Source organism: Solenopsis invicta, chromosome 1, assembly GCF_016802725.1.
Source record: "Solenopsis invicta isolate M01_SB chromosome 1, UNIL_Sinv_3.0, whole genome shotgun sequence".
In the NCBI taxonomy this organism is placed as follows: domain Eukaryota; kingdom Metazoa; phylum Arthropoda; class Insecta; order Hymenoptera; family Formicidae; genus Solenopsis; species Solenopsis invicta.
In genome coordinates this window covers 10,303,625-10,326,548 of record NC_052664.1, presented here as the reverse complement: position 1 = coordinate 10,326,548, position 22,924 = coordinate 10,303,625, and the positions used below count along the sequence as shown (strand labels likewise).

The 22,924-nt window shown below is 34.1% G+C and overlaps 3 protein-coding genes across 3 annotated transcripts; 1 reads left to right on the top strand and 2 right to left on the bottom strand.

Moving 5' to 3' along the window:
- Positions 1-366: 366 nt before the first annotated feature.
- Positions 367-1,272, bottom strand: LOC105202193. Its single transcript, XM_011170586.1, has one exon. It carries the CDS (start codon positions 1,270-1,272, stop codon positions 367-369), a length of 906 nt encoding a protein of 301 aa, XP_011168888.1.
- A 14,480-nt stretch (positions 1,273-15,752) lies between these two features.
- Positions 15,753-18,199, bottom strand: LOC120357985 (probable cytochrome P450 6a14). Its single transcript, XM_039450194.1, has 4 exons — positions 17,491-18,199; positions 16,602-16,930; positions 16,147-16,371; positions 15,753-16,015 (listed from the first exon to the last, which is right to left on the bottom strand). Exons 1-4 carry the CDS (start codon positions 17,877-17,879, stop codon positions 15,753-15,755), a joined length of 1,206 nt encoding a protein of 401 aa, XP_039306128.1. The 5' UTR covers positions 17,880-18,199.
- Positions 18,200-18,564: 365 nt separating this feature from the next.
- On the top strand, positions 18,565-22,078 carry LOC105198976 (probable cytochrome P450 6a14). Its single transcript, XM_011165849.3, has 5 exons — positions 18,565-19,273; positions 19,834-20,162; positions 20,393-20,617; positions 20,749-20,994; positions 21,613-22,078. Exons 1-5 carry the CDS (start codon positions 18,885-18,887, stop codon positions 21,777-21,779), a joined length of 1,356 nt encoding a protein of 451 aa, XP_011164151.3. The 5' UTR covers positions 18,565-18,884; the 3' UTR covers positions 21,780-22,078.
- The last annotated feature ends 846 nt before the right edge of the window (positions 22,079-22,924 follow it).

Below are 22,924 nucleotides of genomic sequence, written 5' to 3'. Positions count from 1 at the left end.
GCAGGTTCACGAACGTTGGCACAATCATGTCGAAACGAAGACTGCTTCTCATCGCAAAACGTTTCAATCTTTATATGCCTCCGTATTTTACGTGATTTTGCGCATAACGTTGTTCAATGAGCAATATTCGATTAAATGATCATGCAAGATCAAACAAAAGGCAGTGGTGTTTGCTGGTACGGTTTCCATAGTGTTAAATTCCAATCTCATATCCACGGTTGCGCTCTTGATCGATTCGTTTTGCCGACAACAATCGATAATTATGAAAGGGCCATTTTGTCGAAACATAACAGTTTGATTAGTCTCGAGATAATCGTATCCGTAATAAGTTTTACAGAAACGTGCGTACGCGCCGTAGAGAATAGCCTATTTGTTTCTATCAAAATCCAGATTGATATCTTTATAGGGGTAGCATTCCGAATTCAGGTAGAGTTTTACGTTGTTTAACTTGCAATGGTCAAATCGACTAGCATTCTCGGACATGTTGTTTTTCGACCAGTCTGCAAAGCGAAGATGACATATTGCGGTTTCTCGAGCTGAGTAGCGGTTTTGATGCTTTGTTGTAAGCTGCAATAGTGGAAACTCGTACAGATCCCACGAGCGAAAAGCCATGCTCAGGTATTTCCTACTTTCTAGTGCACGTAGCATCGACAGTTTATTTTTCTCACTCAACGACACATGCGGCATTTGCCATTGTACTTTGAGCAATTCGATTTCCGGCTGCCGCGCTGGATCGCCAATTAGACAATTATTGTCATTGCGTGATCGTATTAAAATCAACTCGTGACGAGCGTTAATCACTACACATCTATAATCTTTGCAAAATCCTAATAGCATGTTGAGCGGTACACAAAAATTAAAATATCCATTTGGAGGATTCCTTGGATCCCAGCCGGCATTTCTCGCGATTACGCTTCTGTCGGATGACATAGTAACATAGTTCTTGAGCGTACTGGTTATTCCAACGTTTCTGTTGCGATCAATCTCCACGCCGTTGAGTTCATATCGAATCTCATCGAACATAAACGCGATGCAATTATTTCCTAACACTACATTGGATCCCTCAGCTGGTTCTTTTATTTTAAGTTTTCCATCAATGTAAAGAAAACTTTCGTACGGCAACGTGTATAAATCCTGCTGCTGTATAGGTATCCTTATTTCGTCGCTATATCCAAACGCAGTGTTGGCGTATGGATTGTACGAGTGAGTCTCAATCTTGACGATACGATCGTCGAAGATTGGCTCATCTCCGATATTGAGAATGTCAGTCATTTTACACGTTTCGTACTGCAAATCCCAAAGATTGTAAAAATGCAATGTTCGACGCGTTGAGCTTTCTCTTCTTATGAATGCAATCGGATGATTGAAATTTGCTACCAAATATTGGTTTCGTAAATACTGTGTTATCTGTGACTGTGCTGTTCAAACAAGCATCTCATACGCTGCACGTATACACACGTTTTATCGCCGTAGCCATCATATGTGTAATCTAACGGTGATTTTTTCTTCTCGAAAGTCTAGCAGTCGTCCGTATTGGTCTACAATGCGTATCGTCAAGTCCGAAATGCTCTGCACGGTGATTGGCAGATAAATGATCTGTAACGGCGTTTCCGACAATTTATACCCGGGTGGTACCTTAGGCGACAATTCATGTATCGTATGAACACGCTTATCGTTGCTATACGCGCTCGAGGTCACATTGCATTCTATACAAATAACGTTTACGTATTAATCGGTACGTCCGACTTGTGCCATTTTCGTGGTTGTAATATACGATTTGAAGAAAATCCTAACAGCGATCCAATGTTGTTAGGTTTGCTAAAATTTATTCTATAGGCGCATTTTATCTCGCTCTTCATCGTATTGTTATTTGCGCGAAGTACTATCGGGAAGTCTTCATTCTCATCGTTACCATCGATGTCATGTTTTTTACCATTATCATCATGAATTGTATGTTGCAAACGTTTTCGTGTAATTGTGCGTCTCAAAAACTCATTTATGGCTTGCAGTTTATACGATCCCTCGGGAATCGTAATTTCCACATTGTCTTCATCAAAATAAAATTTATTATTCCAAGCAGTCACGTTTGCTATCGTGTTGTAAGTTTCAAAGTTCATTAGACCGAGCTCGTAATCATCGTCACTTAAATCTATGGCTGGAAAGTAGGTTGTAGCAAGAACGCTGCTCTTCCCGGTTAGCGTCAGTATCAGCGACATAATTGAAAAAGTGTTGTGAGTTAAATATCGCACTACCAGGCTTTAAATTTGCTCGCATAAACCGTTTGGAGAAACTGTAGACACAGTTGCCCACAATTGCTTTGATGGTAACGTTGATAAGGTGTATGATTGTACTGTATTTTTGTCACACTGTCTCCGAAATATCTTACGAGTTCTTTAGGTGGTCGAAGATTACCAAAGCTATCGAAATATACCACGTGATTGTCTCTCTTTGCGTACGCTACCCAATGAATGTCAGGGCCCACCACATCGTCCAGATTTATGATACCGCTCTCGCTTTGACGTACACCGCTTATCGGCAATGCGTTACGCATAAAAACACCTCTAAAATGCGGAATGTGCATACGTTTCGCCAGTTGTTCCAATTGCACGTTTGTTGTTACACCTGATGGCATTTTTAACGCTTCTTCGACGTTTTTTTTCTTTCTTTGATACATCCTGTCTACGTTTGTACGGGCTGAGATACAATCCCTGTCCTTGTTTGTAAGGAGCCAAATACAACCTGCGACCTTGTTCCATCGCGCGATTGTGACGCCGTAGCTCATCGAACTGACGTTGCACAGCTTTGTTATCATTTACCGTTTTCGCTACGGTGGCCGCTCCACAGATGAGGGATCCGAGCGTGCCCAACAAGTAGAATTGGTAGTATACCACCGCGTTTTGCCACTTGAAGTATTCGTTTTTTTATCGCTGTCTTCTCCTTCTTCTTCTTTCTTGTCCTTGTTTTCAAACCCATACCCATTTTCGTTTTGGTCCTCATAGCTGCCCAAACGGCAGCTCTCTCTCCAAGAGTTAAGTTTCTCGCAGTAACGTGTTTCCGCGCAGTCACTGCGAGTATATTGTCAGCCGCGTGTCTATCGGCGAGATCTTTGTTTTGCGAATAAGCTATGTCGTGCCCGCGACACGTTGCATCCAATAGATTTATACCTCGATTGCCCCTAGCCAATTGTTTCTTTAAATGTGTTCCTGGGCCGCAAAACTGATATCCGGAGATGTGCAATTCAAAAGAAAGTGCATTTATCGCACTGTTTAACACGCCGCAGTCCCTAAGTTTCGTTGACATTCACTACAATTCTTTCTCAGCAGTGCCGGTCCGCCAACGTGCGTTTGATGATGCTGCAAATTATAGTGTTCTAGACACCAACGATATTGTTGAACCTCCCAATCAGCTTTTATATGCTCGGGTAATTTGTCCCACACGTGGTCGATGCAATTGTTAAATTTTCGCAACGAGACAATTTTCGGTACGTACTGTAACTTCTCGCTGGTTAAACAGTATATATCACACTCATCCGACACAAAGAGAAACATTTTGTGTACTGAACTATTTTGCTCTACGCGCCTCTATAAATATGGGCCAGCTTTGGTGCCATTCTTCATTTTTGTCATTGTAAAGGGGTGAAAATGCGGTTTGTGCAACAGTCGCAGGCGATTAAAGTGACAAATTTTGACGACAAGATACAATTAATATCTGAAAAAAAGGTGCGCAAGCATGGAAACATGCTTCCGATTTCTATACGCGGTATTATCTGCGGTCCGTCAAATTGTGGCAAGACAAACGTGCTGATAAGCTTGCTGGAAATTTCACACGGTGTGCGCTTTGAAAATGTGTACGTGTACTCGAAATTGCTGCAACAGCCAAAACATCAATACTTAAAAAATTTATTGACGCCAATAGATGAAATTGGCTATTTCACATTTTCCAACAACAGCGACGTTATTCCGAACAAGGAGCTTCCGAATTCTATTTTTATTTTTGATGACGTGGCATGCGACAATCAAGATACGATAAGAGAGTACTTTGCAATGGGTCGTCACGCGGACGTTGACTGCTTCTATCTCTGTCAGACGTATGCTAGAATACCGAAACATCTTGTACAAGACAACGCGAATCTGCTAATCTTATTTAAACAGGATGGTACCAACCTCAAACATGTATATAACAATCATGTAAACACCGACATGTCGTACAAGAAATTTTGTGAATTGTGTCGTACTTGTTGGCAACAAAAGTATGGATTCCTAGTAATAGACAAGGACAGTGCGCTTACTAATGGGCAATACAGAAGAAGATTTAACGAATTTGCGGTACCGTAACGTGGTTAATCGCTATTGATACGTCAACGTAAAAACGTTAATATGATTGAAAACAAAGCTATACGCGAACGTGAGAAGATCGTGATTGAAAGAACGACCAAGTCGATCCGCAAAAAACATCGCGCTTTGAAGACTGGCAAGATTGAGGAAGATATAGCGATCAAGAGTCACTTTAACCCAATTATTGAGCCACTACAAAAGATCGTTGACAACTATAGCTGGCACGCGATAAAAAACGAACCGCATGATAATGACGATGATGTTGACATTGAAACGCCATTCACCCAGAAGGATACATCGTAATATGAAGAGGAACCAAAAAGACATTTTAGTGGATCACGCGTTAAGCGAATCATCCAAATTGAAGCGGCATACGTTAAACGACGCGATGGATTTACCGACGATAACGTCCACACCGCGTACGACGATCGGAGCTGCAAAATTAACGAATAAGACTCCCGAGAACGTTTTTGAAACCACAAACGATTCTTTCGGAACGTCTGTTCAACAACAGATGCAAACGTTGGAAGGTAGAAAAGCGTTGGCGCAGCATTTGGGTTTGCTGGGTCAAAAGTACATCGGAGATTTCCTCAGCGGGGACGGAAAAGAAAAAATTATAGACACTGTGTTTGTCTCGACAGGGATGGAATGCTTGGTAATAAAAAGTTCGACGTGGACAGTAGTGATAATATATTTATCGATGGCGTGCGATATGCGGGTACACCCGGTCTTTACGAATTGATTTTTAAAAGACTCTCCAATGATTTCATCTATGCGGAAAATGATTTGCAAAAGTACAAGAGCATATTGTTGACTACTAACGTACATAGACGCAATTACGACGTATGCGGCCCATCGATGTTACTCCCGCTGTTACTGAAAAGCTGTTGGACAGGTGTATAGCCACGTTAAGATTGCGAGTTTTGCAAAATTCAAAGTAGGCGATTTGGTACGCGTTAGCAAGTACAAGACAGTTTTTGAGAAAGGATATACGTCCAATTGGACAACCGAGGTGTTTAAAATTGCCAAAGTACAAATAATCTTGTGACTTATCTACTAGAAGATTACAAGGGAAAACCTGTTGCCGGAGGCTTCTACGAGTATGAGTTGCATCGTGCCACTCATCCTGACGTGTATCTCGTTGAAAAAGTGTTGCGCAAAAGGGGGGATGAAGTTTATGTGAAATGGCTTGGATTTGACAATTCACACAATTCATGGATACATAAGGATAGTGTGTTGTAAAATAAATTATAAGCTACATTATTATTATTATACTCATGTTTATTACAATATAAAAAACATATTATGTATTGACATTTTGAAATATAAAAAGTATAAAAAAATACAAAAATGTGTTGTTTATTTATGAAATATATGTATTATAATGGTATTTTATAATGCCCCCCATGGGAGTGTGTTGGTAGAATTAGGCACAATGTATCTCTTATCATTGTAAGGACTTAGAGCGACTTTTGTCTTGGATATACTTTGTGCAATTTTGATCTTATACACGATTGGCGACGAGTTATTTCAATCTCGTTAAATAGACATCGCGTGTAATTATTGAACGTTATTGTTCGCGCTACGACGTTACTTTTGACACCTTTGACTTTTTTCGTGTCTTTTTTACCGTCGACGCGCAACGCGTACATTTTCGCTCTAAGTCCTGCGAATTCAGCCATAATCACACCGTTATTCTCGTTCTTCATTAACCCTGGTACTTTTTTATTTGCGAGAAGTATACCATATGCATTATTAGATGGGTAATCGCTCGTATCAAATTTATTGATATCGCATTTCATTATGCTGTATATATCATCGCATTCTACGTAATATTTAAGACTATCTGTGTCGGTGTACATAACCTTACATTTCTCACGATACAGTGGTAACATGTACTCGTGACGAAATTCATACAAGCAGACTTTTGATACGTCAAGTATACACATACCCACATAAATCGGCTTGTTGAACTTTACCTCGAGTTTACTCATTTTGATGACAACTAAGTTTTCTGCAAAAACACTGCGGCTATGAAAATTTGGTTTCAAAATCATTGCTTTGCACTAAATCTACCATCCCATTTTGTCAATAATTTTACATCGACGTGATTGCGTACGTTCTCCATGGTTTCGCCGAATACTGCGTTATTCATTAATTTATATAAATTTTTTTCAAAATTATTTTTTGCATGAGTTCTAAATTTAGTGTTTAATTCTATATAATCGCGAAGCCATGGAGATTGCGCAAATTGTAGCGCGCGGTGAATTTTTGTTAGGCGAAGACCGTGACGAGTACATTGCTGCAAGTTTCGATAATAAATTACATATCGCTTTTTATCATATAGTATCGCGAGAAGCTTGTCTTGTAGCTTGTCGGGTGGTTTATCGCGTGTAGGGCAGAACGGTAAATCGATGTGCGCATCGTGGAGATTTTGTGGATATTCCAAGTCGACCTCTAGAATATAACCCGTGGGCGAATCTGGTGAGATCGCGTTCACGTCAAAATTCTCAACGTCTTCAACCCATCGAAATTCGTCGTAAGGCAGCGGTTGGCACATCGCGAAGCAGTACAAATTGTTTACATCAAAGTACATTAAATATGATGATGATTTCAATGGATCGTACGACTGCATGTACTTATTATTGGTATGCGCGTATCTGCCAGAACATTGGCTAAGACCGCCACGTATTCCACGATCGATAAACATTACCATATCAATGTCGATGAGCAATTCAAATTTGAAACGCGTATATTTTAACATTGCATCCTACGTGTAACCGGGCAATGTGTAATAATGCGCTGGATCGAGTCCGTAACTAGTAATGCAACTATCGCGAAAGTTCTCGAAAATACCTCCCAATAACAAGACATCAGTCTTCCAATATAAATCACTATATTCGCCCAAGGTTTCGAGAGAGAACCGCTGCCACACGTTAATGGCGTGAGCATAGTCTTTCTCAGACACGGTATCGCCGGTTAAAGAACTAAAAAATAAATCGCGCGGTAGCAAACGTGGCTCATCCAATTTTTTAAAACTGTCAATGTACTCGTACGGGAAAACATTTTTTCGCGTTAGTAAATCAAAATTTTCGGTAGATAAATTACAATATTCGCGTTGCGTTATACGTAGTTTATCCTTGCTGAGAAACGATGCCAATTTATCGAGACTAGTACTTAGAAATTTAAAAGAATCAATAAATCTTAATTTTATGCATGCCTGTGTTTTTTTATCCTCGGTGCTTTTAACATGTTTAGTAAATGAAATATATTTTTCTTTCGTTATAGGCAACAAATTGATATTGCCTTCAAATTAGATATTTTCTCAATTATAAAATGGGCATCATAACTAGCTAATTGTGAAAAACTATGGGGATTATATCCCTATGATGTATATCCCACATAACTATGGGAACGCGTATCTTTATAATTTAAATTACAAATTGAATGAGCTGGATCTCGGTAACGACCGGTAAGGTGGCAATGATCGCGTACTTTTCAGCCGGCGTGAACGGTATCTCGCATATGTGAGTAGTAAGACTAGGCCGGTTCTAATCCGGGAGCAAAGAGGGGGGTGAGGGGCGAGGGGGGAATGTAGGCGCGGGGGTACCTGTGGTACGTACCGCGGAGTGGGGAGTGACCCGCAGGGTCTGACGTGGGAGGTGGGTGGTGACCCGCGAGACCTAACTTGGGAGGTGGGGGTCAGCCCGCTGAACTGACCCGAGCGTGGGAGTTAGCCCGCGGTCCGGGGAATGATACAGGGAGTGGGTGGTGATCCTCGAGATGCAGAGGGTGGTGTCACCCACTGATCTAGAGGTGGGATTGAAAGGTGGGGGTAAGTCGCGCGGCAGAGCGGTATGTACCGCCGAGGATGATGTTGGAGAGAAAGAGGAATCCCATGGCTTTGAACCGGCGTGTATTTTTAAAATACCGCGACGATTTCCGGGGCGGTTCTCCGCGGCGGTTCTCCGCGGCGTATATTCCGCGGCGGTCTTTCGCGGCGTATTTTGCGGCGGTTCTCCGCGGCGATTTCGCGGTGGTTCTCCGCGGCGATTTTCGCGGGGCCCGCCGACGCCCGCACCCGCCGCCGCCCTAACCCGCCGCCGCCCGCGCCCGCCGCCGCCCGCGCCCACGCCCGCGACCGCTGCCGCCAGCGCGCGTAATCAGCGGAAATAAAAATCAGAGAAAATAAAAATTTCTTTAAAAGAAACTTACCGCCACCGCTGCCACCACCGCCTCGCAGCCGCCGCCGCCACCGCTGCCGCCGTCGCCACCACCACCACCACCGCCACCACCACAACACTGTTAATGTATTTATTAGTACTCGTCTGGTACAATGCGTACCAAACGATGCCCCGTTGTGGTGTCCACCACAACAATGTAGTTTCTATAGTAAACTACACGCTTGTGGTGTCCACCACGACGATATACGGGACGAAGTTTTCCTCCGCGCGACGATCCATTTCTTTTTGCGATCTCGATTGCGCGACGGTATAATTGCGACTGACGAAGGGCTCGCTCAGCGAGAGCATCCTCCGTCGCATCGCGTATTTTGACGGCGGCTAATCACAAAGGTATACGATTACATCGAAGACAAACGATATATGATTACATTGTAGGCGAAGCAAACGCCGCTACTCTATGCTTGCAATTATATTATATTAATTGTTTTATTTTTCTACCTAATTTTCGTTATTCTTCCTGCATCCACTTGGAAGACAGTATTTCACTACGTATAACTTTTCAAGTCTCGTAATTTTCTAGCCTTTCGTTCGAGAGATATAGAATATTCTTTAATCAAATTATATTTGCCGATGCAGGCTTGGCTATTATTAATTTCTAAAACCTTTACCTTCTCCGCTTACTTTAATTCTTTTCTCCTTTCTATTTTATTTCCATTTCACGTTCCTTCAATTCAACCTCCTTTCTTCTTTCTATTTTACATTATTTCATTCCTTTTTCTTAATATCATTATAATAGCAATATTACAATAATATTAAACAAAAGTATTTATTCCTCTTCTTTACTTTATCTTCGTCGCACATTCTTTAAACTCTTTACTAAAAGAGATAATGTTCTACTAACTCTTTCAAGACAATTTTTACAACTGATGATACACATGAGTACATAGAGTCTAGAAAGGATTAAAAAAATTTTATTTTAATAACAGTGTTACATCTGGAGGATTTCACGATTTCCCTTTTCGCATCCATTATATAAATTATGCTAAACAAGCTAAGGGATTGTCTGTAAAATTTACAATACCTATATCCGGAACTCTACGATTTCTCTTTTATAAATAACATTATCACCCGGCTATTATAAGAAAAAAAAATCAAACATTGTTCTCGGAATATATATATATATATATATATATATATATATATATATATATATAATGGCCACATATTACATCAGGAGCAATAAATAGGCGCAAAAAAAGGAGAAATCGTGCGACTGCAAAATTATAAGCAACGATAATTCATATGGACGAACAAAGCCTGGACTCGAAAAAGAAAAAATTTAAACGTTATTAAGGTTAGGTCTGGCAACAATCAGAGATAAGATTGAGTCGCGACGCCGGACGGAAACTATAAAAATATAAAATCGAAATTTACAACCCGGCTTTGTTTGTTCGAACCTATGTTTCATCACGAACGGAAAGATGATTCATATGGAAAGCGAGTCCCAAATAAACGGACGCGGCGATATAAAAAATCGGGACCGAACGTTCCAAGAAAAGGAACCGAAGATAACGAATCCCTTAAGCGATTGGGTGATGCAATTGCTCGCCCCTCTTAGAGTTAAGAAAAATCGGGAGAAGATGGAAAATTAGCCAACGAAAGATCATACGAGAATATGATTGGTAGTGAGCGTTGGTGAACTACCCAACGAATAAGCTCAAAATTTCATCAACAAGGAATCTCCAAGGAAAGGGAAAAAGCTCAAAAAGCTTCACCCAATCAAATCCTCATCTCACCCACCAAACTAATCTCACGCCCTTTTCCTAACCCCTATAAAATACGCAGCTTCGAACGGCTCATGCATTCATTCATTCATTCATTCATTCATTCATTCATTCATTCAAAAAATTCAAAGTTCAAGTTCGCACTCACATCCACGCGTTGCACGTGTCGAAGCTGTGCGCGTTATTTTCAAAATCGTTTTAAACTTAGAATCTGTGCTTAAGAATCACATACATTAAAATTCCGAGCAGCCCACCGTTGAAGCATCCCCAGAGCGGACAGCCTGCGCTGCGTCGAGCACCTTTCAACCCGCAGATTTCCATAGTTCTTCCCTTTCTCTTCTTGTCTAACTAATAAGTAAGTTTTTTCTTTTTTTTTCTCTCTTTTTCGGTTTTACTTCAATTTTCCATTCAACTCGCCAGGAATCAATCGCTAATGAGCAATCACAGCCGTTCATGTCCCAGCTCCTTGTTCCCAATATTATTATTTTTATATCGGATTAATACAGCAATTCTCATTTTAGACAATTCCCGACTTTCCCTCTAAATATTTCTTAAATCTCTATGTAAATGAAATGTTCTACTTCCATTCTTAAATCTTAGGTTTTGATTTGATTTAATAGTTAAAATATGAATCTCAACGCATAATTACAATTCCCGTAACCGAAATCAATCAATTCCATCTTCTCCTACTCAAATGTAATAGAATTAAGTTTTTTTTATTTTTTATATTTTATACTATAACTCCTAGCGATAATGCGTAATACTAATTTCTTCAATAACCTTTAATTAATTTCTTGTTTTGTTCACTTTTACAATTATGTATCGATATTAAACAATGTATATAACTTTTAAACTTCTGAATAATCATTACCTAATCGTTTCGTATTTTAAACTAACCGATTACGTACTGCTGTCTTAATTAATAATGATTACCTTGTCATATTGTTTTCTTTTTTTTTCCTATTAAATAACCATAACCGATAATGTATTCATTTGCTAATTCTTTTTGAACCTTTATGTATGTAATATTCAAGTATCAGAATATATGTTAAATTTTAGTTTAAAAGAAGCTCCAATGTAAAATTTTATTTCATCAAACCCATCTCGTACTCACACACTAACCTCCCGACTCGAAAAGATTACACTCGGTCCGATCCCGAATTATAGAGATTGAATTCTCTGATTCAAATTAGGACCAACGATCGCACGATTTTGAAAAGGCGTTAAAGCGTGTCATTACACGTTGACGCATAATTTCGGAATCTTCAAAAGTGCGTTCGGCTCGTGCCGCACGTCCCATTAGTGCGGTCACGAGAATAAAAGAGTTTTTGTTGCATTCTTCCCTGCCTTCCTTTCCTTAAGGCTGGATGTAACACAGATAATCACAAATATCATACGATAATCAGCCGTTATTAAAAAAAAACTTTCAAACATATTCAAGTACCTTCTTAATTACTTAAACTTTACTTTCTCCGATTTCTTTAATTCCTTTCTTCTTTCTGTTTTATTACTAATTTACACTTCTTTGATTCAACTTTCTTCCTTCTTTTCTTTTTACTCTTCTTTTAATAGCATTTTAATAGCAATATTAAATGAAAGTATTCATTCCTCTTTTTTTCTTTACCTTCATCGCACATTTTTTAAACTCTTTACAGAAAGAGATAATATTCTATTTAAGAAAATTTCATTTTAATAACATAAAATTGCAAAATATCGTAATATTCATTCGTTATTTAAAAAAACCTTAAAACGCGTGTTCAATTACATTCTTAATTTCTTAAATCTTTACCTTCTCTACCTTCTTTAATTCCTTTCTCCTTTCTGTTTTATTACCATTTTACACTCCTTCGATTCAAACTCCTTCCTTCCTTCCTTCCTTTTTACATTATTTCATTACTCTTTTTTTAATAATATTTTAATAGCAGTATTATAATAATATTAAACAAAATTGCTGAAAATAAAATATAACACAAAGTATCAATACTTTATAATGATATTATAACCATAAACATAAAGGTTTAATAAGACTTATCTAAAATGATTGTGAAGTCGTCCAAACGGAAAAGGAAAGTCAACGTAGGAAATAGAACCGACACATTATTAATTACACCATCAACCTCGTGATGCATGTAACAGTTATGTCTATTAACTGTCAAAACGTAATCTCCACGATGACAGCAGCTCGAGAAGTAAGCACATTGAGAGAACCAATCAGCATTACGGAAAAGCGTCAACAATAAATGCGACTATCGATTTAACATGGATTTTCTCAGATAGGAACTCGGCAATACTTAATGAAAAATGTGTTGATAGAAACGCGAAATTCTTTGACACATAATTATATATTTCCATTTATATGAAATAATGTTTTATATCATTACATCATACTACGATATTTATATTCCCCAATAGGTACATTGTGCGAATATTATTTTGTATAATGTTATTACAAATTGACAAAAATTTTAAATAATTGCGCTAAGATGATACGTTATAACGCAGCGTTTTGTCAAAATAAAGTTTTTAAATATTATTTGTCATAAATTAAATAAAGGAGTATACAAATTTTTAAGGATTTTGTCACCATTCGGTGATCGTTCCATTTCTACATTTTCTTGTGTATTTTTCTTCGTAGACCGAAAATTATGCATTATTACTCGATTTGATCTAATTTTGGATTAATTTTTAAATTATTGAAGCATAATTGAAGATTTCATGACGATGCAAATATAATTCATTCACTTTGTTTCAATATAGCAATTTTTCATTACGTGTGGCGTTATTCTGACGATAATTATCGGTTTCTACAAATTGTTCTGTGCGCGACATTCGGTCATGAACAGAAAAATAACCAAGAAAAAAACGTGGTTTCTAAAATATGGGTACTCCAGGCATTAATGCTACGGCACAGTATAAGAAAGAACAGTAGGTCGACTCCGTCATAAAGCACGGCGAAAGTTGTCCTTCGCGCATAACCGAATCGCACAACCAGCAATATGGTGGTTCTGATTGGACGATTCCAGCATATGGCGTCATTAACCTGACTCAGGTTAAGTTAAACCACTGCGCTCGCAAACGCTATTATACGTCTAAGTTTAGATAATTGTATTAATTAAATGTAATTAAAATTCTTATAATTATTGTATTGTATTATTTAAAATTAGTTTTTCGCTTATGATTTTTTCCCAATTTCGAATTTTAAAGAATAATCTTTAGAAATGTAATTTTTTTTAACGTAAGTTTTAATGTCCATTAAATGCACATTATACTTGTTTGAGTAACATAATAACTATCTCTTTGTTTGATGTAGAATTGTTTTATAATATAAAAAAAGCTAAATACAAGATAGTGTTTCTAAAAGTTATGTCATATTAAATTCAATTTTCTTTTAAAACACTTAAAAGTAAAATCCGTATTTGTGAAAAGAGGCATTTACCTGATGTGTATTCCAGAGACAACATTCCAGAGTCATCAAAAGAAAAATTTGTACTCGTAAAAACAGGCAACCAAATCCCAAATAGCAATGCATTCTTGGTACAAAAAGAGAAATATTTTTATTACTACAAATTTTTCTTTGGTTGCTATAATGAAGATGCCCTTCGTACATACAAAGCAACCTAAAGGCAACCGGAAGGAAATCGTTTCACAGGCCATTGAAGAGCAATAGTGTACAGAACTTATTAATATAAAATTTTCAGTAAAGTCAGAGCCGAATTAAGACTTATGTCGCCCCTAGACATCTCTATTAAGTCTTTGCCGCCTTTATTCAAGCCTCGATTCAAGTGTGACTTAAATTTATCAAATTTTATATTCTGCAGATGCTGCTTTCTTTTTACATTATTTTATGTAAAAGAATGCAAGGATTAATTATATTATAAATGTTAAAATGTTAAAACATATAGACCACGTATAAATACGTAATTTAAATTTTAAATTTTAGTTTTATTAAAATATTTTAATAATATAGTAACATGTTGCCAATGTCAGGTTTGACCCAAAGTTGATATAAATTTTATTTTATTTAAAAAATTTTAGTTGATTGTGTCGACCACTACAAGATAAGTTTAAAAAAAAGTAGTTTTACAAATACGGCCCTTCTAAATTTGTCGCCCCTAGACAATAGCCTAAATTAGTCTTGGGAGCTATAGTAATCCGATCTTGAGTAAAGTCATATACGTGACACGCATCGCTGGCAAGTTCGATGGATCGAACTTGAAAAAATCTTAAATATAAAAAGCATTTATGAATAGCGCCCTTAGAAATACGAGTATTAAACGCAGTATTAGTATCGGCATTTTCTTTTTACACATCAAACCTGTTTTCTTTCCGGGGATACAACAGCTACATTATTTATATAAGTATGTGGTGCTTTCCCAAGCAGAACAAGGAATCATCACGACGTCAAAATGATGTCAAAATGACTGCGAAATGATCATTAAAAGTCACTTTTCAATCAATTACGATTTATTTTGATGTCATTTTGACACAATTGTGAATCACTTTGATGTAATTTTGACCTGTTGTTCTGCTTGGATTATTACATAGAATTTAAACATTGTAACTATATAGACGTTATACAAAAAGTAATTAGTTATAAGAAGATATAAATGTACTATCTCAAAACACAAACACATTATAAGACAAAGATAGATAGAGTTACATAGAGCTACATAAAGAAACTCTTACTTCCGTGGCTCAATAATAAAATATATGCCACCTTTTACTCCAAGTCCAATACATTTTTCGCTGAAAATTAATGCCTTTTTAGATCGGGGGTGAAGTTTAAATTTATAATTTAATAAAAGAGACACCAGTCCAACTTTTGTTTGCATTAAGCCAAATTGCGCACCTGAAAATTAATAATTTAATATGTGATACTTGTCAAACATTTTTATAACTGCTTATTCTAGACTTTGCAAAACTTTATTTTTTACTCTAAATAATTTACTAATTTCTTTCGTAGAAAAATAACATAAAATTAATCAAAACAAAATTAACTTTTTATTATTTATATTTTTTTAATATTATCGCAAAGTAGAGAGATAGAGAGAAAAAGAAAAGCAATGTTTTCAACATTTTAATTAAACTTAACTAGTTGAAATAAATATGTCTGATTGAAATTTCTAACTAAAACATTTGCGTGTTTGATTCAAAAATTGCTTAGCAAAAATAACATCAAACAAAAATTATGCAAATATTTTAATGTAGTTTAATTACTTTTATTATTTTTATTACGATTATCGATTATGTAGATTTTTAGATTTAAAATATAAATATTTATAAAATAATAAAATTAATATTACAAATATTTAATAAATATTTTATAAATATTGTATGCTATTTGGGATTAAAACTAAAAAATCATGTCCACGCAAGTATCATAAAAGATAGAAATATTGCAATAATAGTAATTTTTAACTAGATATTCACATAAATAAAAAATTAATAAATTAATTCATATCCTCACCAATGCACATTCGCTGGCCTTTCCCGAATGGTAAAAACGCACACGGATGCCTTTTCTCTTTTTCGTCTTTACAGAATCTTTCCGGATCAAATTTATCCGGATCTGGATATATCGTTGGATCTCTGTGTATACCAAGAACTGGTATCGTTATTAACGTCCCCTTTGGAACATGTATGTCTGGTAAATCTATTTCTTCCGTACAGATTCGGTTTAAGATAGGAACAGATGGATATTTTCGCATACTTTCTGCAATATTAAAAAAATTATGTAACTCTTCCATAATTTATTTAAACTTATATACAATGTGTTCCGAAAATTGTGATACTACCATGGGAGAGGATATAAGAAAAAATAATTCAATGAGAAGTTATATTTACCATCTATCACTTTTTGTAAATATGTCATATCTTTTAAAGCGTTGTAAGTTAAATCACCATATTCTTTTAATACTCGATCAATTTCATCGTAAAGTTTATCTTGTATATTTTCATTTTGGGCCAATTCGAATAAGGCATATGACGCCGTCGCTGATGAGGTTTCAAACCCAGCTATAAAGAACGCAAAACTTTGCGCTGTTGCTTCTGTCATTGTAAGTTTAGTTTCTGTTAAATAAATAAAATTATATATTTTAAATAAAATTAAGGCGTTTTTCTAATTTAGTTTTATATGCAGAAACTTTAAATTATTTGATAATGTATTTTGTTTAATAATCTTATTTTAAAAAAGAAACGTAATTTGAGTTGTAAAACTGCACTGTAAGACAAATATGTACATATTTTTAAAAGTCTATTAATTTAAAAATGCTTTCAATATAATATACACGCGTATTAACCTTTATCGGGCTTGTTGTCATAATTGTCAATGTGGCTATTCTCCATTAACTCCATTAATAAATTTATAAAGTCGTTTCTGGTAATTTTATTAATTCGACGATATTCCACAATTTCTCGAAACATCTTCATGTAGAATTTGGTGACGCTTCGATGCGTAATGGGAATGGAAAAAAATTCCATAATTTGCGGAGCAAACATAAAAATGGCAACCCAAATTGAGTTTGCTTTCAAAATCCTTTTTCCATAAATTCGAAACTCGTTGTTTGGTTCGTTAATACAATTGGAATCGGTACCAAAAGCGGTGGACATTATAACATCAGTTGTATATCTATTGATAAAATTAAGAATTAATTTGTAATAAATTTTATTAAATTTTATGAAATATTAAGAATTGTGCAAAACAATTTGAAATTAAATTTATACTGACAAGAAATCTAGCTGAAAAGTGAATTGGAAATTCGAAATTGCAGGTGAACAATAAATTGATACGTTCGTCATATGTTAAATAATAGAAAAATAAAAGAAAACAACTAATTGCAAGCGAAAAAGATATTTAATTTATAGTAAATATAATTCAATCTTAAATAAATTGAGTTTGATCATACGTGTTATATATACTTATTAACTTTCTTCAACATTGAAATGATGTACAATTTTGGTATGATCAATCAAATATTAAAATATAAAGGATATGCAATAAATTATAAAAACGCAATATTGATAAAACTAGTTCAGAAACAAACTGATACAATGCGCCTAATGTAAAAAGCTATATCAAATCAAATAATTTTAGATAAATATTATATGCAAGAATGAAGAAAGGGATTATCCATTGAAACCAGTAATGAAAATAAGAAAAATTATTTAGACACATAAAAGATATTTTACCTTGAAAACATATCCTTCATTTCTATAGATTCTTTCATCTGTGCTTTATTCTCCAGATAAATTGCAAAGTTGTTGCCAATTTCCTTTGCGATCTTAAACATCTGCTTTATTTGAAACAGAGTAAATGTGGGTGTTAGCTTGGCACGCATATTTTTCCATTTTTGTCCAGGCAGCAGAAACAAATGGCCAGTTAATGGATCGATTTTTTCGTTGCAATAGAATCCACGATCGTGAAAATTGTCAAAATTTGTTATCAACACGGTCTGAATAAGCTCAAGATCGGCGATCACCAAATTTGGTTTGAAAAATGTGTATAATCCAAAGGCGCCATGATGTTTATATTTCATGTACATATCTTGAAAAAATATACCTGTTGACAAATTTTCCATTTATTAATTTTGTTTTGTTTCAAGATCATTATATTTAAAGAGATTTTAGTCTCACGTTCAGAATTTCTAAAAACTTTTTAGAATTTAGATACTTTTAATTAGCTGCGTTTTATTATGAACACAAAACAAATTATGGTAACGTCATTCGGATCCATGACGTAATTCGGTACAACTATCTTAACACGTTGAGCTCGTTAAGGATCCAAAAGAACCCATGCTAACTTTAAGGGTACACAGACCATTCAAAGTCGAACAACCTTCTATAAAACTAATTTTTATTTGAAAGTACACTATCTTGAGAATACACCCCTAAATTTTTGTTAAATTATCTCAAAAATTAAAAATTTTATGAACATTTTTATTAAAAAAGTCAAAATTTGCAGTTTTCTTTTATTTGAATTTTTTCATTATGTTAAATTTATTTGAAAGTACACTATCTTAAAAATACATTCAAAAATTTTTGTTGAATTATTTCAAAAATAAAAATTTTTAAGAATATTTTTGTAAAAAAGTCAAATTTTGCAATTTTTGAAATAATTCAACAAAAATTTTTGAATGTATTTTTAAGATAGTGTACTTTCAAATAAATTTAACATAATGAAAAAATTCAAATAAAAGAAAACTGCAAATTTTGACTTTTTTAATAAAAATGTTCATAAAATTTTTAATTTTTGAGATAATTTAACAAAAATTTAGGGGTGTATTCTCAAGATAGTGTACTTTCAAATAAAAATTAGTTTTATAGAAGGTTGTTCGACTTTGAATGGTCTGTGTACCCTTAAAGTTAGCATGGGTTCTTTTGGATCCTTAACGAGCTCAACGTGTTAAGATAGTTGTACCGAATTACGTCATGGATCCGAATGACGTTACCATAATTTGTTTTGTGTTCATAATAAAACGCAGCTAATTAAAAGTATCTAAATTCTAAAAAGTTTTTAGAAATTCTGAACGTGAGACTAAAATCTCTTTAAATATAATGATCTTGAAACAAAACAAAATTAATAAATGGAAAATTTGTCAACAGGTATATTTTTTCAAGATATGTACATGAAATATAAACATCATGGCGCCTTTGGATTATACACATTTTTCAAACCAAATTTGGTGATCGCCGATCTTGAGCTTATTCAGACCGTGTTGATAACAAATTTTGACAATTTTCACGATCGTGGATTCTATTGCAACGAAAAAATCGATCCATTAACTGGCCATTTGTTTCTGCTGCCTGGACAAAAATGGAAAAATATGCGTGCCAAGCTAACACCCACATTTACTCTGTTTCAAATAAAGCAGATGTTTAAGATCGCAAAGGAAATTGGCAACAACTTTGCAATTTATCTGGAGAATAAAGCACAGATGAAAGAATCTATAGAAATGAAGGATATGTTTTCAAGGTAAAATATCTTTTATGTGTCTAAATAATTTTTCTTATTTTCATTACTGGTTTCAATGGATAATCCCTTTCTTCATTCTTGCATATAATATTTATCTAAAATTATTTGATTTGATATAGCTTTTTACATTAGGCGCATTGTATCAGTTTGTTTCTGAACTAGTTTTATCAATATTGCGTTTTTATAATTTATTGCATATCCTTTATATTTTAATATTTGATTGATCATACCAAAATTGTACATCATTTCAATGTTGAAGAAAGTTAATAAGTATATATAACACGTATGATCAAACTCAATTTATTTAAGATTGAATTATATTTACTATAAATTAAATATCTTTTTCGCTTGCAATTAGTTGTTTTCTTTTATTTTTCTATTATTTAACATATGACGAACGTATCAATTTATTGTTCACCTGCAATTTCGAATTTCCAATTCACTTTTCAGCTAGATTTCTTGTCAGTATAAATTTAATTTCAAATTGTTTTGCACAATTCTTAATATTTCATAAAATTTAATAAAATTTATTACAAATTAATTCTTAATTTTATCAATAGATATACAACTGATGTTATAATGTCCACCGCTTTTGGTACCGATTCCAATTGTATTAACGAACCAAACAACGAGTTTCGAATTTATGGAAAAAGGATTTTGAAAGCAAACTCAATTTGGGTTGCCATTTTTATGTTTGCTCCGCAAATTATGGAATTTTTTTCCATTCCCATTACGCATCGAAGCGTCACCAAATTCTACATGAAGATGTTTCGAGAAATTGTGGAATATCGTCGAATTAATAAAATTACCAGAAACGACTTTATAAATTTATTAATGGAGTTAATGGAGAATAGCCACATTGACAATTATGACAACAAGCCCGATAAAGGTTAATACGCGTGTATATTATATTGAAAGCATTTTTAAATTAATAGACTTTTAAAAATATGTACATATTTGTCTTACAGTGCAGTTTTACAACTCAAATTACGTTTCTTTTTTAAAATAAGATTATTAAACAAAATACATTATCAAATAATTTAAAGTTTCTGCATATAAAACTAAATTAGAAAAACGCCTTAATTTTATTTAAAATATATAATTTTATTTATTTAACAGAAACTAAACTTACAATGACAGAAGCAACAGCGCAAAGTTTTGCGTTCTTTATAGCTGGGTTTGAAACCTCATCAGCGACGGCGTCATATGCCTTATTCGAATTGGCCCAAAATGAAAATATACAAGATAAACTTTACGATGAAATTGATCGAGTATTAAAAGAATATGGTGATTTAACTTACAACGCTTTAAAAGATATGACATATTTACAAAAAGTGATAGATGGTAAATATAACTTCTCATTGAATTATTTTTTCTTATATCCTCTCCCATGGTAGTATCACAATTTTCGGAACACATTGTATATAAGTTTAAATAAATTATGGAAGAGTTACATAATTTTTTTAATATTGCAGAAAGTATGCGAAAATATCCATCTGTTCCTATCTTAAACCGAATCTGTACGGAAGAAATAGATTTACCAGACATACATGTTCCAAAGGGGACGTTAATAACGATACCAGTTCTTGGTATACACAGAGATCCAACGATATATCCAGATCCGGATAAATTTGATCCGGAAAGATTCTGTAAAGACGAAAAAGAGAAAAGGCATCCGTGTGCGTTTTTACCATTCGGGAAAGGCCAGCGAATGTGCATTGGTGAGGATATGAATTAATTTATTAATTTTTTATTTATGTGAATATCTAGTTAAAAATTACTATTATTGCAATATTTCTATCTTTTATGATACTTGCGTGGACATGATTTTTTAGTTTTAATCCCAAATAGCATACAATATTTATAAAATATTTATTAAATATTTGTAATATTAATTTTATTATTTTATAAATATTTATATTTTAAATCTAAAAATCTACATAATCGATAATCGTAATAAAAATAATAAAAGTAATTAAACTACATTAAAATATTTGCATAATTTTTGTTTGATGTTATTTTTGCTAAGCAATTTTTGAATCAAACACGCAAATGTTTTAGTTAGAAATTTCAATCAGACATATTTATTTCAACTAGTTAAGTTTAATTAAAATGTTGAAAACATTGCTTTTCTTTTTCTCTCTATCTCTCTACTTTGCGATAATATTAAAAAAATATAAATAATAAAAAGTTAATTTTGTTTTGATTAATTTTATGTTATTTTTCTACGAAAGAAATTAGTAAATTATTTAGAGTAAAAAATAAAGTTTTGCAAAGTCTAGAATAAGCAGTTATAAAAATGTTTGACAAGTATCACATATTAAATTATTAATTTTCAGGTGCGCAATTTGGCTTAATGCAAACAAAAGTTGGACTGGTGTCTCTTTTATTAAATTATAAATTTAAACTTCACCCCCGATCTAAAAAGGCATTAATTTTCAGCGAAAAATGTATTGGACTTGGAGTAAAAGGTGGCATATATTTTATTATTGAGCCACGGAAGTAAGAGTTTCTTTATGTAGCTCTATGTAACTCTATCTATCTTTGTCTTATAATGTGTTTGTGTTTTGAGATAGTACATTTATATCTTCTTATAACTAATTACTTTTTGTATAACGTCTATATAGTTACAATGTTTAAATTCTATGTAATAATCCAAGCAGAACAACAGGTCAAAATTACATCAAAGTGATTCACAATTGTGTCAAAATGACATCAAAATAAATCGTAATTGATTGAAAAGTGACTTTTAATGATCATTTCGCAGTCATTTTGACATCATTTTGACGTCGTGATGATTCCTTGTTCTGCTTGGGAAAGCACCACATACTTATATAAATAATGTAGCTGTTGTATCCCCGGAAAGAAAACAGGTTTGATGTGTAAAAAGAAAATGCCGATACTAATACTGCGTTTAATACTCGTATTTCTAAGGGCGCTATTCATAAATGCTTTTTATATTTAAGATTTTTTCAAGTTCGATCCATCGAACTTGCCAGCGATGCGTGTCACGTATATGACTTTACTCAAGATCGGATTACTATAGCTCCCAAGACTAATTTAGGCTATTGTCTAGGGGCGACAAATTTAGAAGGGCCGTATTTGTAAAACTACTTTTTTTTAAACTTATCTTGTAGTGGTCGACACAATCAACTAAAATTTTTTAAATAAAATAAAATTTATATCAACTTTGGGTCAAACCTGACATTGGCAACATGTTACTATATTATTAAAATATTTTAATAAAACTAAAATTTAAAATTTAAATTACGTATTTATACGTGGTCTATATGTTTTAACATTTTAACATTTATAATATAATTAATCCTTGCATTCTTTTACATAAAATAATGTAAAAAGAAAGCAGCATCTGCAGAATATAAAATTTGATAAATTTAAGTCACACTTGAATCGAGGCTTGAATAAAGGCGGCAAAGACTTAATAGAGATGTCTAGGGGCGACATAAGTCTTAATTCGGCTCTGACTTTACTGAAAATTTTATATTAATAAGTTCTGTACACTATTGCTCTTCAATGGCCTGTGAAACGATTTCCTTCCGGTTGCCTTTAGGTTGCTTTGTATGTACGAAGGGCATCTTCATTATAGCAACCAAAGAAAAATTTGTAGTAATAAAAATATTTCTCTTTTTG

What these genes read in the sequence shown, in the direction of transcription:
- LOC120357985 (XM_039450194.1), bottom strand. Translation starts at nt 17,879, where the DNA reads ATGGAAAATTTGTCAACAGGTATATTTTTTCAAGATATGTACATGAAA. An exon ending in TGACAACAAGCCCGATAAAG is followed by an intron (nt 16,372 to 16,601) that starts GTTAATACGCGT and finishes TTTATTTAACAG; the next exon opens with AAACTAAACTTACAATGACA. An exon ending in TTTACAAAAAGTGATAGATG is followed by an intron (nt 16,016 to 16,146) that starts GTAAATATAACT and finishes TTAATATTGCAG; the next exon opens with AAAGTATGCGAAAATATCCA.
- LOC105202193 (XM_011170586.1), bottom strand. Translation starts at nt 1,272, where the DNA reads ATGACTGACATTCTCAATATCGGAGATGAGCCAATCTTCGACGATCGT.
- LOC105198976 (XM_011165849.3), top strand. Translation starts at nt 18,885, where the DNA reads ATGGAAAATTTGTCAACAGGTATATTTTTTCAAGATATGTACATGAAA. An exon ending in TGACAACAAGCCCGATAAAG is followed by an intron (nt 20,163 to 20,392) that starts GTTAATACGCGT and finishes TTTATTTAACAG; the next exon opens with AAACTAAACTTACAATGACA. An exon ending in AGGCCAGCGAATGTGCATTG is followed by an intron (nt 20,995 to 21,612) that starts GTGAGGATATGA and finishes ATTAATTTTCAG; the next exon opens with GTGCGCAATTTGGCTTAATG.